This window comes from Mastigoproctus giganteus, chromosome 9 (genome assembly GCF_048544385.1).
Source record: "Mastigoproctus giganteus isolate SK-2022 chromosome 9, ASM4854438v1, whole genome shotgun sequence".
NCBI classification, from domain to species: domain Eukaryota; kingdom Metazoa; phylum Arthropoda; class Arachnida; order Uropygi; family Thelyphonidae; genus Mastigoproctus; species Mastigoproctus giganteus.
The window spans coordinates 69,504,681-69,522,793 of NC_143583.1; the positions used below are offsets into that span (position 1 = coordinate 69,504,681).

Below are 18,113 nucleotides of genomic sequence, written 5' to 3' on the forward strand. Positions count from 1 at the left end.
TTGAATGTACACCATTAATGGTGAATCATGAACTCCCATCACACAACGGCATATGAATATATTTTAGATGACACATATTGAGTTAACTGCGTTAAATGCCAAAGAAAGCAAGACTAGGAGATCAGTTTGCGTCTGTAATTGTGTGTATCCTTCGGTCGGTTTGCTGAATGAAAAACCAGAATTTCAAGGAGATGAAATCACGCAACCCTCGCCCGAGACCGATAAACTCGGCCACGTTGTGGGGAAAAAAAGCACATAGAAGATTACTCGCGTCATTGACGGGATTCGAACCCAGGTCTTCTCAACCGGTGTGGGATGGACGGTGATTTTAATCACTGTTGGTAACCACCATTGGTTCGCATTAATAAATTAAAATTAAATTGTACTTATAAAAATTTAAGTTTTTAAAAGTTTATTATCGTTCTATTCGTGTTAGCTGTATAAGAGAAGTCAATATTTTAAAAATGTTTTAAAAATTTTATTTAATAATTTATTCAACACACATTACAGGTTAAACTCCGTTTATAATGTGTAAAGAAGTCAATTTAAAAATCTAATTTATGCAGTTATAAGACATATTCATATTTAAATAATTAATTTTAAAATTTTGTTAATTAACTTACTTTTTATAATATAAGGAAATTTTAAGACTTTTTAATTTGAAATAAACGGATGTTTAAATTATTTTAAATTGTCCTCATCGCGGTGCACACGAGAATTCTAGCAAAGCCATGTTGACGTTGTTTTGGGATTTGAACGGGCCTAGTCTGGAACGTTATCAGGAATGTGGAGAGTCTGTCAATAGTGCAAGATATTATGCCATCTTAAAAGAGAAACTTAAACTGTTATTTGTAATAACACTGGTTTTCTGTCAGGTGTTCTGCTGTTACATGGCAATGCTCGACCTCATTCAGCAGCTTTAACCTTTAAAATGATTCATAAACTTCATTCTGAAGTTCTCATCATTCACCGTATATTCGAACCTTGCTTTTTCAGACTATCACCTTTTTAACCTTCTGGAAAAATATTTATCTCGTAGATGTCCATTTTCAGGTGATGGCGAGGTCAAAGAAACGATGCTCAAGTGGCTTCAGCTGAAAAAGTTTTTTCTTAGCATTAAGAACTTGTTGACTGATGTGAGAAATGTTTAGATAAGCAATGAACTACTTGGAAAAGTAATACTAAAAGTTTTGCGTATATTTTGAGAACACAGCCCTTTAAAAGTGCAGCATAATGGAAAGAGAATATAGTTGCGTAGTCTTAAGAAACTCCAAGGATAGGAAAAAAACGATAAGAACTACAGAACCAGGAATTGAAAAAGGAGATTCAGTTGTGCCAGTTAAAAAGACAATCAAAAAGAAACCAACGGTTATATAATAACCATTTTATCTAGTTCAGCACAGAAGTGCATGTACCCACTTGACGCCCTCTCCCCTTTTTCATGAAAACCCCAAACACGAAAGGTATTAGAACTTGTAATACTTAATACCATGAATGGGTTGAGAATACAGAAGAGGCTTGTTGACATTAGACTTGAATTTCTGTAGATTATAATTTTCGGTAAACACACATGCAGGAAAGTTGTCCAGGGGAAAAAACAGAAGTAGATGGTTTAAACGAAGAAGATGAAAAGTTGGTTCTGTGGGTTTGGAGTTGGACAGTGAATGGAAGTTCACTAATTGAGGTACGTGTTCGGACTGGTTTTGAAGGCATTGGCAGAACCACAGATGTATCTATAGAAAAATGCATGAAACAGAAACTGAACGTCTGTGAGCTATGGAGTGGAAAAACTTTAATTCACCTGACTATCCTCTTTTGAATAGCGCCCAGGAGCTTTAGAAAGATTTTGGGGACATCACGATAGATGAAGGAAAAATTTTCAATGTAGAAGAAAAGTAATCCGAAGAACGAAAAAGAAAACAGTTTGTTCTTTTTACGCAGAAGAAGAACTATTTATTAGAAGAATGTCTGTGACAATCCTCAAGGACCAGAACGAAGAACTCCTTGTTGTAAACGATGATTCTTTATAGACCTATCGGAGTATAAACAGATAATCTTCCAGTATTGAGTCAAACTTTTAATTTGCTGAGAAATTTTGCAATTTTTTATTAATATCAAAGAAGTTCAGAAACTGAAAATATCCAGCACTCCAATATCAATAATTAAAATCACTTAACAACAGAAATATGAAAAATACATCAGTATGAACAACTGTCTACGCACGCATGCGAAAAGAAATCACATGTTTAAAAGAAGGGACGTGTGCAACCAAGTTTATGTTCTTATAACGTACATGCAGTTTTGATGTCGAGTTTATCATGCTGACTTAAAAATATTTATTTTGAATACGATGTTCTATTACGGTTTTCAAAATTACCTAGAAGAAGAAATCAAAGCAGACATTTTAAGAGTTATCTTTCAAAATGTAGTAGCACAGATTCCCCTTTTCGATTTTGCGCCATTAAGTTTAAGAAAGATCAAAGAATTTTTAAGGCACTCTTAAGGTTTTCGTATTTCACGATGCATTAGGCTGTACACTACTTCCAAGGATCTTCAAGATTATTCTTGAAACATGCCAAGCGGAGACAACCATACCACTAATCTGTTATGTAAGAAGAATACGAAACTATCGGCAAAGACAAAACTAAAGCATCCACTCAAATCTGGTCTTTAAAACCTATCGATCCGTTGGAAACTTTTTTAAAAAAAACTGTTGGCTTTGAAGTCATGGAGAAGTAATTACGTAGTAGCAACGATTCAGTAGTTGTAGATGTTCCAGAAAGCAACTTCAACTATGATTGGTCAGCGTATTATCTGAAAATTGCACATTTCAAAGAGATTGATTTAATGGAACACTCCTGAAACTGTACAAGTTAATTAGCGTGGATGAGTCGAGGATTAGGAAGATTATTGTTACTGTCTTTTCAAGCAGCATAGAGCTATAGATGGGTTTGCAGTTGGGAAGCCAGAGAAAACTTGTTGATTCAGAAACCATAAATTAAACAAATAAATGAAGAAAACGGTTTCGTCAACCAGAAGGAAAATGGGTCACACAGACATTGGAAATAGAGAATGTAAAAGAAAAAATATCGTTTTTATTTTATCTGTTTATTTTTATTGAAAACTATTCGATTATCTCTGTTTGAGCTTTACTCGATAACGAAAAGTCGGATAGACATCAAATTTTCAATGTATGTTCTATTCGTTCCTCAAGAGGTTATAGCATCAATTTCAATTAAAAAGTCTAATGCTCAAGGTCTCCCTAGGCTACTAGAATGGCACAGACTTCATCTGCCTCGCAAGAATCAAAATAGGTATTTCTACATTTACCATTCTTTCTTCTGATCTGTGTTCAGAAGTTTTTTTAATCTATCTCACTTCCCAACTCATCCGTACTACTAGAAAAGAATAGGCATCAAAGGCCTTCGAAAAACACATTAGCAACCTACAACCCATCCATGGTAGTAACGCAATGCTAATTTTCAGCCCTCGTGGGTAGTACGGTTGGTAGAATAGCCGCCCTCCCAACATGGATGACGTGAGGAATTTTTATGGACCTTTTTCCCAACATGGCCGAGTTAGTCAGTCTCAGACTAGAGTAGCAGGGTTTTTTCCCTTTGTAGGAAACTCGGGCTTTTCGTTCAGCAAACAGAAAATCGAAATATAAACAGTATAATGCGGACTGTACGTAAAATGCAAGTCAGAATACGCACGTTAACTAGCCACTATCATTAACCTATCTTTGCTAGCATGGTGTCTGACGGATGTCACTTTTTAAAATCTTTCTGTTATTTTTCTAATCCTCCCTTTCGCCCACCAATGTTCTCTAACTGGTTATAGAATACTTTCTGTTTTCGTTTCGATGTTCAATGAATTTCCAGACATTAAATTTTTGTTTGCCGCTTAACAGATTCCAGGTGAGCAAAAGTGTCTACCATTCTTCTAGGCAACTCCCGTTCCTATGTGACATCTGTGAGACGCCAGCAACGTCTTAACGCTTTGATTTTGTTGGCTAAACAAGAACTGACAAAAATACAGACGTTCAAGTTGTGTCTCAGTTTCAATGTCAGTGACCTTGAAATTTTGAAAAAATGTGGTAAAAACTTTCTGTATTATTATTATTGGTTTCTCTCATTTATTTTATTCGATATTTTTAAATGGGTTTAGCAAATTATAATTAATACATCACCTTTTCAAATTCAATATAAAAGCTAAAAATTAATTTTTTATAATCAAAACAAAAAAAGGATCATTTTAGAGCTCAGGGTGAGTGGTCAATTATTGAACTTCAAATTTATTAGCCTAAATTTTTTTTTTCTAACCTTTAAACTCTCCGTGGCACTTTTCTTTTTAGCGACAAATTAATATGGTACGATTACAACACAGGGTAATAGTCTTATTGTCTGCACCTTATAAACTCCTTTGACCTCGTGTAGCTGAACCGAGTATAAATAGTTCATTTTTTAAAATTATATTATCTGAAATATTTTCCGTTATCCCAAAAACATTTTTTACTTGGCTTTCCAAGATAGGCTTCCACACGTTATTCCAGTTCTTATCGAGTTAATCCTTCAGTATCACATTATTTTCCCTAAACCCATCACACATTAATCTTTGGGGAGGAGCTGTTTTAGTGAAAAACGCAAGGCCCTGCAACCCGAACTGACATCAGTATATTGGCAAAACAGAGCTATCGATGGTGTCATAATATCGTTCTTTCTGTACGGTACACAGAGACTTCGATTCAACGCCATGCTACAACGAGCAGGCAAAACCAGAGTGTTCTCTGGGTTGGCACTGCACAAAGGTTCTTCCACCTCATGAAAAACAGCAAACATGTACGGGGATTTGTTGTTCCAACAAGCATTTTCCGCATGGCATTAGTCCATCCGTTACTGTTTATTAGCTTTCGCCAGAAAAGGTTTGAGAGCAATAGATGATCTCTTTTGTACCTCCTTCCCTTTAGTGGAGCTTTCTGTATGCAATACGCTCGCTGACAATTGCTCCTGTACCTTAGGCCCCTTGGATTTCCTCTTGACAGCCTTTAGGAGTTGTTCGCTGTCTGCCTTTAAAGTTCTAAAAACGTTTGCCGCCCTGCCAGCTTATATTATTTTAAGTGAAGTTAGCAATTAATTTTTTTTGTAAAAACCCAATGTATTTTACCATAAAGAAAAAGGAGGGTTAGAGGACTGGGGGAGAAGAGATATCAGAACCGAAAATAAAGCGATTACAAGAGGGTCAAAATCAGGCCGTGAAAAGTTCTTGGGGACCCGATGCCAAAGGGGCCGTTTATTTATGTTGACACTTTGATGGCTCCCTCGATTGGGGCTCCCTAGATCGGGGAATCCCTGGTGCTGCGCGTCCAATGCATCCTGCATTTGCACAGCCCTGGACTCAAAGACCAATAAAATCAGAACACTACAAACACAGACGTTATTCTTTATTTGGGACATGACTATTCGCTATATAAACAAAACATTCCACTAGGTGTCTCTTATTTCTTACGTCATCCAAAACCTAAAGTAACACCATATGAAAGTGGAAAGCAGAAGAGCGGAGTAATCAAATACATGTTGTTACTTTCTCTCAAGGACAACCATAAAAATATCCTGCAATTTTATTATTTTTTTATTAGCAGCAACCAGTAAAATGTGAATCTTTTCGAGTGCATCAAAATGCATATATATTTTTACCTCAAAAGAGAATTCTTTATTTCGTAAATATGTATTTCGGTTTATAAGGCAACTTCTACTTTCTTCAGTGAACCACAACAGTGCCCAGAAATAGCAGTGCGGATAATGTGGCACGTTTTATTTGTGCATTCACTGGCTAATGGTGCTTGCAGCGAAAAATAAAATTTTGTTTTCAATAACTAAAATTTCCTATACACACAGTTCTGAGCATGTGTTCTGTGAGTTATTGACTAATCAAATGGCACCAATTGGCAATAAATCAATCAAATGGATGAAAGAGAATGAAAAACATAATAGAGGATCAATTTCTTTGTGGTTTCTCACCATTTCCACTCTCGAATATTATTTTTCAAGTCGCTTACCCTCGATCGCGGTTCGTATGGTTAAAATTACGAAGAGAAATGACGATCATACAAGGTGGAAAAAGACAGAACGAAAAAAAATGAAAAGGAGAAAAAAGAAACAGAACATCACTACGTGCATTTAGCATGCCTTCAGACCATAACGTCTTGTGATCAGGAGAATACGGTTATTCAAATATCCAGAAGCAACAGAATAATTCTGCAATATAACAAAATTCTGATAAAAAGATAACAGTTGATGAGAGTTTCTTAATGTACTGTATCATTATTCTGGCTGATGCCCACTTCTTTTCCTCCTTAATCACGAAATAAGAAATCTAAACTGCTGTTTCACTTAAAATTCCTTACCGATTGCATCCTCTGTAACTCTGCAACAATTTTTACTAAATTTTATTAATAAAATTCACTTTAATCGACATTTGGATCGCAAACTTTTAAATTATCCAGGATACTGTGTTACAAAAAATCAATTTTGTGATGTGATGTAGCAAAATGTTTGTTGTTATGGAAAAAAACGCTAATAAGGGAAATGAAATCCAAGTACCTTTGTCGGTAATCTATTGACACACACCGGACAAATGGAGCTAACCATAAACGAAAATCTTTGGCCGAGTTTCAAGTTACAATGTAAATGTTCGTTTTGCATATCTTTCATTTCGAAGAAAGCCTGAAAACTTCGTGAATGTCGTAAGAAAAGCTCATTTCGCAAAAACCACATTACACAAAATTGGACATTTGCATCACAACCAGTGTGGTACCAATCTTTCTCGCCAACTATTATTAACATCTTATGAGAAACATTATTTGACAGACGTTGTGAGGCATATGATAGCGCAGATGGCGTAATCTACGAATCCAGTCCTCGTGGATATGGAAAAAGCGATTCAGCAGGTGGGACAAAAATTGCACGCATCTCATTTAAAGTAACAGCTAACAGCGATCTCTAGCGGCATAGCTTTTAAGCTACAGCTTTGACAACAAATTACAGTAATGGAGATCATTAATCCGTTGAGATGCACGGAAGCACATTAATACCACTCCAATTACAGATTTCAATAGATTGGAAGAGTGTAGCGAGCGCCACCTGCTGTTTCTAGCAACTAGATCTTAGTTGGCCGTTGCAAATAAATGCATCTAGTTGCTTAGAAGCCGGACGGTATGCAAGTGGGTTATCTTCGTTCTTCGTGCTATTGACGGTGCTTCATTTGGCCCTTAACTGTAGGACCCGTGCCAGGTGTTGCGCAATCGTAAGAAATTTGTGTGGCAGGAAATTCACAAATCTTGAAATCCGAATTTCTTTGGCGATTTTCTTTCCGTTTTCGCGTGATGTTTTTCTTCCACTGCGGCAGAGTTGCAGGTGCCAAAGCACGTGACTAAGAGTACAGCATGCAATGAGAATATATAGTATGTGCAAAATCAGTCCAGGAAACTGAGGAGCTCCATTATTGCGGTATTCTTTTGTTAAAATACTGATACCAATGCGTCAAAGAAGATTTTAAGTCCCTTCTACAGTTTCTCAGAATTCGAATATCCGGGAAAATTGTCCCTAAAAAATTTACACACATATATTTGTACAAAGAGGAAAGATTATTTACATTTTTTTCAGATTCATTCATGAAATACTGAAACGTCCAATTTATTGATGACCAAATTAGTGATCGACAAAATCGCACTTTAACTGTTATGTAAATAAGCCACTAAAATATTCAAAAAATATTTTCTACCAAGTCATGAAAAATTTGCATCGTTTAACGCAACTTAGAGGTTATTATGTCACCTAACTTTTTCACATTTAAGTTCAGATCGGGAGTTAGAAGCTTGAGCGCCAGATCTGTGTTTACCATCCTAAAATCGTAGGAATATTATTAAATTTCTTGTCTAAATATCAAAATTAATTTTCTACATATGAGTCGCTAATATCTCAAGATATATTACAAAGTGCGAATTTGGAACAAGGAAACGACGGGAAGGATGGAAGCTAGCAAATAGATGATCACAATTTCAATAGGTTTGAAGTAGACAGGAAAGAGATTCTCGTTTTATAAAAAAGAAGGAAGGTACCCATTTAATGGTAAAAAGGCGTCGTATTTTAAATAAATAAATAAATTTTCTCTTTATATTCTAGACTGGCCAAAGAGAATGCGAACAGTTTTGAAAGATAAAAAGGGTATAAGGATATTACCGTTTTTGTTTTGTTTTTTTTGGTATTAGTAGTAGCAATAGTAGTAATGGAGGCATGTAATGCAAGAAAGCAAGCGTATCCAAAATAAAAAATAATAATAATAAAAAATAAAAAAATAACAATTTCACACATCAATTCCCTCTAAAATTTGTCCAGTTCCTCCTTGAATATCAACTTCCACAACGGCAGATGAAAGTTTGTTCCGGTAATTAACCACCCGCTGGCTAAAGGCAAATTTCCGCACATCTATTCTACATCTATCTTTTCTTAATTTGAATTTATGCCCCCTTAGGTTCGTAATCTGAGCAAGCGGAAGAATCTCATCAGCATTCAGCGTGCTCAACCCATTCAAGGCCTTATACACCTCAGTAAGATCACCTCGCAGGCGCCTAGTCTCCAGACGCTGCAATTTGCAGAACTTAAGCCTTTCTTGGTAAGAGGACTCCTTCGTTCCCTTCACCAATCTTGTTGCCCTTCTCTGTACACGCTCAAGCAAGTCTACATCCTTCCTAAAATGAGGCCTCCAGACCATTGCCTTATACAAAAGGATAATCACCTCCTTTTCCCTGCCAGCAAAAATCCTGTATATCATTGACAATTTTCCCATGACCTGCTCTGGCAGCCTGTCTACATTGCTCAGAAAACTTCATATCTGCCTCCACAATTACTCCCAGATCTTTTTATTTTCTACCACCTTAGAGAAAGGTACCACACAGTTGGTACGTTTCTCTGGGGTTATTTCTACCAATATGCAGTACTTTGCATTTGTCAATGTAAATGTGAATTCGAGCGTGCAGATTGTGTAACTATGTAGTTACACTGACTACTTAGTTCTAGTGGCTACATACCTTGACATTAGTATTAGAATGACTAAATGATGAAAAGAAGTTTTTTTTTCCACATCTGTCGAAAAAAAATCATATCCCTAATTCTTCATACTTTCTCCATCAGAAAAGCATTTGGCAAAGTTCAAAACCAGTTCCACTTTGAACTTTGCCAAACTCTCCGCCTCATACACAGCCACGTGGTTGATTAATTTGTCCCAGTGATCTATAACACGCTGCCCGAAGGTAAATCTTATGAGATCCAGTCTTCTGTTACTCCCTAAGATATATACTTCCCTCGTTCATTTCATTGATTCTCTTCAAGGTTGTTCTTATATCTACATCCCCAAATTCAAGTTTGCCAAGCTTTGTAGTCTGCACCTTCTAACCCATTCTTCATATGGCATCGATTAGTACCGTTTACCAATGTGGTTACCCTTCTTTGAACCCTTTCCATAAGCTTTAGGTCTTTCTTCAAGCGTGCCCTCCAGAACAGAACAGAATATTTTAAATGCAATCTCACCAGTCTTATACGGAGGGACAATGATACCCCAACTCCCCACTACATAATATATAATGATATACGAAGGTCATTCAAAAGTTCCATTTTCACTGCTAAGAAATTACAGATATTGTATTTTATATGTAACTAATACAGACCAAATTATAAGATTTTTCCTAATGTGTCTTTCCTGGATGGCTACATCGAAAAAGTCATTTGGCGACTTATGATCTCTTTTTAGGATCTCTTTGAATGACTCTCGTATATAAAACAGTGCTTAAAACACAGTCGGAATGTTCTTGTATCTAGGAAACAAGACGATAGGATGGTTACCCAAATCGTCTTGTTTCCTGCTTATTAAAGCAGGATTTCATTAAATTTTATATCCAGAAGCCAGTTACAAGTAGGCTTGATAACGTACAAAGTACCATCGTGAGTAGCACGGTTGGTATAATTACCATCCTCCCCACACCGAGAGGGAAAGAGCTCAGTTCGAATCCCGTCAATGATGCAAAATTACCAAAGTGATTCCTTTCTATAATGGAAGCTAAGAGGGAAAAAAAAAGTGGCCCTAAAATATAAAATAAATTTATAAATCATAAAAAAAAGAGAAGAGATCAAAAATAATTTTCTTCCACTGATTATTCTTGGTACTTAACGTAATTAGGAGATTTCATTTGAAATTATGGAAGGCACAGAACAAAGGTGTGGAACCCCAAGATTAAAATGCAATCCAGAATATAAAGATGTGGTTGGAGAAAATAAATTTTCAACCTTCGCTGGTGAGCGCCCAACTTCGTCTTAGACAGTTCGAGCACATATGGTTACGAAGAGAAGGATGTACACCCTGTTTAGCATCATCTGCGAATTCGATAAGTAGTTTTGTTGATCATCTTCTCCCCTCCCTGCGCAACCACACACACACACTCTGTAGCTATGCAATAATTAAGCTTCCACTGCCAAGATAAGTTCTTAATTAGCCTTTGCGAAAGCAGAATAATTAACCCAGTCTACACGAGACATTTTCCAAGGTTGTGTGTTTATGTCTAAAATATAACATAAATGTACGGGCATCTCTCCATGGCTGATATGACCCAGCATCAAATGAAGTACAAGAGAGAAAGAAAGGTTCATTTCCTTGCCACGGGTGTTGCTTCTATTTTATTAGATAATGGCATTTTACATGACAGGTTTTCTCAGAAGTGCACAACACAGAGAAAGTATCTGAAAATGACGATCTCGTTATTTACTTACTAGTGTATTCGAGCATATGATGGAGTTAAAATTCCTGGTTAAAGTTTAATTTCCTTCTTTAACTGATCCATGACAAAAGTCGCTAGGAACTGATTAACGTCATCACCAACAAGGTACATTTTGTTGATAGCACCTGCGCAATTGGCAGCTGTTCATTATTAATACATTATATTTTATTATATATAAACGGCTTTATTTATCTTAATTTCTTGTAGTTTCGTTGAGTTTTTAATATGCAAATTATGAATATGGCAGTTTTTCTTACAAATAAAATTTGTATGTCAGTGTTTATCATCAAGGTTTATTTAACTTGACAGAAAGAGAACAAATCTTTATACCAAACAAATTCTATAAACCATCAAGAATAGTAGATAAACCATCAAGAATCGTAGCACCTTTAAGTCGTCACAGACATCCCTTGTGTGACTTTCATAGATCTCCAACAAATAGTTTCATTTTCGTAGTCTCTTTCTTCATAGGAAATAAGAAAGCAATGAAATTGATGGAAATTTATTCCCTTCGTGTAGCTCGACAGCGTTCAGAATTTTTGTTGAGTTGTGGATGAACAGATGCCATTCTGCTAGATTGATCTCAACGTTGACGAATAGATGCCGCTCTGCTAGTTTGATCTCAATCTAGCAGAGTGGCATCTATTCGTCAACTCTGAGACCAATGCCAAATTATTCAAAAATAGTTTACAACCAAGCAGTGGCGCAATGAATCAGTAACTACGAAAGACACAAAACGAGATGCCTTTTCCTGTAGGCTGAGCAATGTCTTGATCCACTAAATCCACTAAATGATCCACTAAATCCCACTCTGTTAAACGATAAATTCTCTACATTATACTTGGTGGTCTAATTCTCGTTGATTGAGGAAATGTGGAGATTCGGCTCAGCCAGAAGCCTGTTCGCTAGTCTTCTATCACTGAAGCCTCTTCTAAGGATTGGTAGGTCTTCACCGTGTGGCATTTGAGCAATAGACTATGCCATGCATAGCATTTCTCCAATCTTTGATCTTCTTATACATTGAAATTACCACGATCAAAAGTAGCGGTCGTCGAAGTGGTCAGTGGGCTCTCTCCAAATTCGAATAATTTCAAAAGGCATAAACTTCCAGCTACCACAGCATCCTTTTAATGACGGTTGGCAACTATTGTCTTGGCCACAAACCCAACTGAATATATGTCTTATACGAACTACAAAACTTAGTTCCACCTAAGCTAATATAATTCGGGAATGACATTACTTGGTGATTTTCCATGAAAATTTTCTCTAAATAACCGCTCTTATACCATGCGTTTTTAAAGATTAGTTTATTTTGCCTTATTGAGTAAGTGTACCATACAAATTAAGCAACGTTTCGGAAACCTTGTCGGAATCCATCACCAGATCATACTTGGTCATACTAAAGGACAGAAAACCAAATTGTTACAATTAATTACTAATTAATTCATGCGTTACTACAAATATACAATTATCAACAACTTGTAACTTTTATACAGATAAAGATTAAACTAAAGTAAATAAGATACTGATATGCTGGGGATGTGGCACCAGCAATGATCGAAGTTGCCAGAGGTCTTCCATCAGCTGGAGCCCATCAGCCGGTAAGTTTGTTGAAAAATGGCAGTCTTGTAGGTCTTGTTGGCACACAGTTGCTTTATATCTATGTCCATTCGGTTCACTAGATTGACTGTATTGGACGGGAATATCCATGGTCGTAGTTGGAGCACAGCAGCAGCAGCATCGCCTCAGTTCCGTGTGCTATCCTGAGGATATGAGGAAGAGAAATATTTTCCGAAAGGTTTGGTGCATACATTCTAGATGTAAGCCGTTTTTCCAAGGTGATGATGTTGGTCTTGATTATAATTAATCCGAGGGGGGGGGGCTTGTTAAAAGTGGTGTATAAGATACGTCTTGAGATTATGAAAGGTTTTCTGAGTGTCCTGTTTAGCCACGCTAAGATCCCGTATTCTATGCTAAGGAAGTTCTTCAGTCGAGTACACGATGCAGAGGCCCAAATAACAGATTCGTAGAGTGCAACGGGAAAGACGCATCTCAGGACATAGTGAGTTATGAAGCTCGGATGGTAAACACCAGTAAGTTCTTGCTTTGCTCTCCAGAGGGCTGCAAAGATCTTTTTCTTGGTGTTTGCGAAGTGCCGCGGGAAGGTGAGTTTTCCAACCCATGTCACTCCTAAATCTGTGTGATCCATGATTCTGTTTACAGGGAGGGCATCTAAGAAGACTGTGATGTTATTTTTATCCTTTTCGTTTGAAAAAGTAATCTGAGAGGACTTGCTGAGACTTAATTCTAGGCCAATAGTTTTGCTGTAGGCTATCTGGCGTTTTGCAGCCTACAAGATATGTATACAGCGTCCTGGCTCTGTTGTGAGGAGATGAACATCTTGAGGTCGTCTTGCACACAAAATAAAGTTTTTGTGCAGACATAAAGGGGTCAAATCCTGCCGCAAAAAAAAAGATGCTGACAGAATACCCTTGAGGTATGCCTCTGTTTACGATATACTTGAAGCTATCGTTATTATTCATCACAAGGATTTGTCTTCGTGAGTATCTGTCTAAAAATCTCACGTATGGGGCCTGTAATTCTGAAGAGGTTCTTGAGGATTATAAGTAGGGAATTGATGGAGATTCTGCCATATGCTGCTTTGATATCCAGGAAAAGTAAAAAGTACATCAATTTGTCCTCTATTGGTGAGGGAATGTTGGATCCTACTGAAAGTCTAGAGGAGGTTTGTGGTCGTGCATCTGTTCTTTATAGCGCAGCGTAGATAGCCGGGCCTGTGGACAAAGTGGTGCTCATTTATGTGTCTGAAGATGGCTTTCTCAAAGATTTTTAGCATATTACATCCTATAGAGATTGGACTGTATTCCTTATTGGATTCGTATTTTTTCCCAGTTGGATTTTTTTTTTTTTTTTTTTTTTTTGCCATGGACTTTGCAATATACTGCTTCCATGTTGATGGTTATAGTTGCAGGCGCGAGAATCCTATTGCAGGTAAGTAGGAGGGGATCTATTATGAACGGACTGCAAATTTGTAGCATGAATAAAGGAAATCCATCGAGTCCGACAATGGATTTGCTTGACAGGTTGTTTATTTGCGCAGACAAGATCCTGTTTGGTAAGGGTGATAAAATAAAGCGGAATGTTATTATTTACTGGGATAAATTCACCGTCCAAGCAGGGAGGGTCGGTAGCCAACCCCAGGAAGGTGTGATCCGCCCAACCTTAAAGCGTATTCCAGTCCAGAAAACAATCGACACCTGAATTGGTAACAATTCTCTTTGAGCTGGAAAGGCCTCCCCATAAGAGAGTATCGATAGGTTTGCCTCTTAGCGTGCATGGATTGTGCTCTTGCTTTTTGTATTTGATAGAATTACCAATGATCGGAGACTTCTGAAAGATCCTGAACGCCCTTCAAGACTTCTCAAGGACCAAAGTTTTTCCACTGAGAGTTCTAATTTTCTTCGGAGCCCCGCTAATGCAATTGTTCTCAGATTTTGGATGCAATCAGTTTGTAGCAATGCATAAATTAATAACAATTTGTTTTTCTGTCCTTGATTATGGTCAAGTATGGTCTGATGATGGGTTCTGATAAGGTTTCCGGAAAGTACGATCAACGCCGCAAGTTTGTGGAACATGTAGGTCAAGTCGATCGCCACGAATCCTTAAAGCACACAGCCGCAGATCAAGGAACCCGACCCGTAGATAACTCATAGAAAATATAGTCAATAAGGGTAAATAAACTAAGTTAAAAATTCACTTGGTATAAGAGTGGTTATTTAGAGAGAAAATTTCGCCTAAATTCTTGTGTCTTACCTTTGTTTCTATGTGTATGTGTGTGTTGCACAAAAGTATTTGTGTAACACATTGAAATCGGGAAAAGTCAAAGTATGAGATTCCTTCCAAATATTCTGACTGTGGAACAGATCAAAGCCAAAATGTACTTAAATTATGAATGAAACAGAAAAATTAGTACAAAGAATTTTTTATTAGACAATAGCGGGTTTGCCACTTGACACACGTTTGGAGTGGTGTAGGTTCGAGTCCCGTCATACAATACAATGAGGATTAAAGAAGAGTCTCTTCAACAGGGGTTGTAGTTAGCCGATCTCAGGTGAAGAGAGTACAGGTCCACGTCTCCTCCAATCGTAAGTTTTTTCCGGTTTTTCAACTTGTGAACACACCCAATCTAAACGCGTGTTATACTACGCTTGCGCTCGGGCAAACTGGTTGATTATTAAAATAAAAAAAAAAAAAAAACACCAGTTTCGGTATCCCGATCCCCGAATCACGCGCTCCATCCCATTTTCCGATAACATCCTAAAAGTTTCGTATTTCTCAGGTGGATTTATGGTTGGATTATTGACGCAATCTGGGTAAGGTGTAGTCTCTTTTAAAGCAAGTTCACGTGATCTTTTACCATTGTTATAAACAAAAATTTGTGCCAAATTACAGTATTTCAAAACGAGGACTGTGGAGTAGGTGGTTTAACCCCATTACACCTCTTTGGTATGCTGCGGTCGTGGCGTGATTGGCAAATTCGAGGTATTCTCTTCAGCGGGAGGCCTCAAAAGTGGGTTGAGTTCAAAAGGAACGAAAGATCACGATGACCACATTAAATAATAGAAAGCGTGTGGATGTCACCGCCTGCTTCGATAAAATCCAGTTGTTGTTGTTATGTCGTTGCCGTGGCAATAAAACACTAAACGTGTACAATCCAACGTTGGATATTTTAAACGAGCGAATCTTCTCACCGGCACTTTATTTCTCCGCTGGCATAATTCTAACTGGGGGTGGGGGGGGGCGTTCTGCTCAGAACTACGTGGGACGTGTTACAACCTTTTGGAACATTCGCGTTGTCTGCGAAAACAGAAACGAGACAAGACATTGGCATCTACAATTCAGGGAATACGTAATAGCGCTCACCTGGATGCAGATTCCCTGCTGGGTTCTCTGAATGCTCAGCGTCGGCAAGGAAGTTCGACGGGTCTTGTACAGGAAATGCAACCCCGAAGTGTTCGAGGTTCGTCTCCGGCGGACAGCCAACAGCTTGCCGTCGGGGGTCATAAGGGTGGTGATCGGAGGCACCAGGGACGCCTCGGTGTACTTGGCGGCCAGAACGCCGCAGATGCCGCACACATACGTCAGTAGTAATCTCAGACAGCCCGGAACGTCCGGCAGACACAGCAGCACGAGGAGACGGACACCGGTGAAAAAGAACACGACGGTCGCACTCAAATCATACGGCAGCGATGACAGTACGGCTCCAGAGCCGACACACACGGAGTGCACAACACACACCAGAACAGCGTTCACGGGAGGCGTGACGCTCAAAACGCCCCTCGAGAGGTCGACGACAGCGTTCCCGCTGCCGTCCGGCAAGAACCCGCTCACGAATTCTCCTACGATACTGGCGCAGAACAGCACGTACAGTTTGGTCGGGGTCAGGGACTTTCGTAAGCCGAGCGTCAGCCAGAAATGGGCACAGACGACTGAAAACAGCGGTACGATCAACGCCGCAAGTTTGTGGAACATGTAGGTCAGGTCGATCGCCACGAATCCGTAAAGCACACAGCCGCAGATCAAGGAACCCGACCCGTAGATAACTCTATTGTCGAGGTAGTGGAAGTTGGGCACACCGAGCCATTTCAACAAGTGACCCCCGCTGCCAGCGTCCAACGGCCGCACGAACACCTGCACATATCCGTTGTTTTCCCCGGACTCCGGTTCTACACTGTGACTGCCCTTACGAGACGTGCTACGTCTGCTGAAACTGCCTCCAACGCTGCTAAATGACGCCATCCTCCATTCCTCTGCTGGCGTTTACACTATCCCGCAGGACAGACGACTTCTTGGTTCAGCGCCACGCCGCGAAAAGCATCATGGGAGAGGAACTGCGAAGGCCTCCCGTCCTTCGATTGATAGCCGCGCAGCGCATGTCCTCGCGAAGGAGTGAATCGCTACGAATACGCAATCTTCGCTCCCAGAAAAAAAGGTCCCTTTGGGTGAGGACGATGAGTACGTGTTTGGGTGCGTGCACCCGTGCAACCTGTGCTAGGAAAGACTGCTCACATACCTAAGGGACGTGCACGTCGTACGCCACATGGTAGCCACGCCTCCCCATTTCGCGTGCATCGATCCGTACCTATTTCGCCAGCCAACAGGTAAGTCTACCTGCCTACCGAGAGCGACCTTTGTCTGGGAAATTCGGAGAGCCGACTATTAAGAAACAATTTGCAGAGATGCTCAAGTATCAGAGAGGATTCCAAATTTAACACCACCCTCCCACATATTCGTTTTATTAAAAGCGGACTCGTGGTTTCCAAATGAACGCAGTAATGCAAAGACTGATCGGTTGCGTGTCAAAGAACGCGCAGTTGCGACAGATCAAAGTTGACTTTTAAGTGACATTTGTAAACACGAGTGCCCTCTAGATTAACTTGCATCGACGAAGACACGCTGTCTTGGTGTGGACATCAGAACTCGTTCTTACCTCTGAATCGTTAATGAGCGTGGTGGTAGTTGGGCAAGCTTCTGGGAAAACGGGGAAGCTTCTGAAGGATTGGTGACACGGCTTTAACTGCGGGAAGTAGATGCTGACAGATGGGAGTTTTATGGCAAGTTCGTATTTGAAAATTTATGGGGATGGCTGAAGGATATATGATTTGCGCATGCGTTTCGCGTGAAAACAGAGATAACGAAGAACCAAATATATGCGCTTATCAATCAACAGAGGCATCCCAAAATCAAGGCTATACCCTGGACACTTCAGCTCTTGTAAAAATCGACTTTTTTCAGTGCGTACGCATTCGCTGTGGCACGCAGCTTGCGTTTGATTCCACGAATGAAAGTAGGAGGAAGATATTTTTTTTTTTTTTTTTTATTAAAGCGGATGAAGTCCTATTTCTATTCTCAATATGTAGTTAACCACAAGAAAGAACTGCACGCTAAGTTTGCTCCACTTCCATGATAAATTGTCATTGACACGGGTTATGCTTCAGGAAATGTAGAAAAGATGCTAAACGGTGGCTACCTGAAGACACTAATATCCACCACTTGGATCTGGAGCCGTTCATGAGCCGACTGACACGATATATGCTCATTGGCCAAAATATCACATGGTATGATCACAAGTTCCATGATCAGATAAATACTGTACGCTTTCCTGGGGATTCTTACATGGAAAAGACACGTGGTCCTTCCATTTTCAGAAAGATGTTATCGTTGGAGCACGCTCAGTACTAGTCACAATTGAGAAAACAAAGGAAAT

At 39.0% G+C, this 18,113-nt stretch overlaps 1 protein-coding gene across 1 annotated transcript in view; it reads right to left on the bottom strand.

Annotated features, from left to right (window-relative positions):
* The window catches only part of LOC150080428 (cGMP-inhibited 3',5'-cyclic phosphodiesterase 3A-like), a 256,303-nt gene extending 239,568 nt beyond the window's left edge, over positions 1–16,735 (bottom strand). Inside the window, exon 1 of the mRNA XM_090381597.1 lies at positions 15,770–16,735. Within this exon, the coding sequence (XP_090237723.1) occupies positions 15,770–16,645 (876 nt within the window). The 5' untranslated portion in view covers positions 16,646–16,735. The remainder of the gene's footprint in view (positions 1–15,769) is intronic.
* Between the last annotated feature and the right edge of the window lie 1,378 nt (positions 16,736–18,113).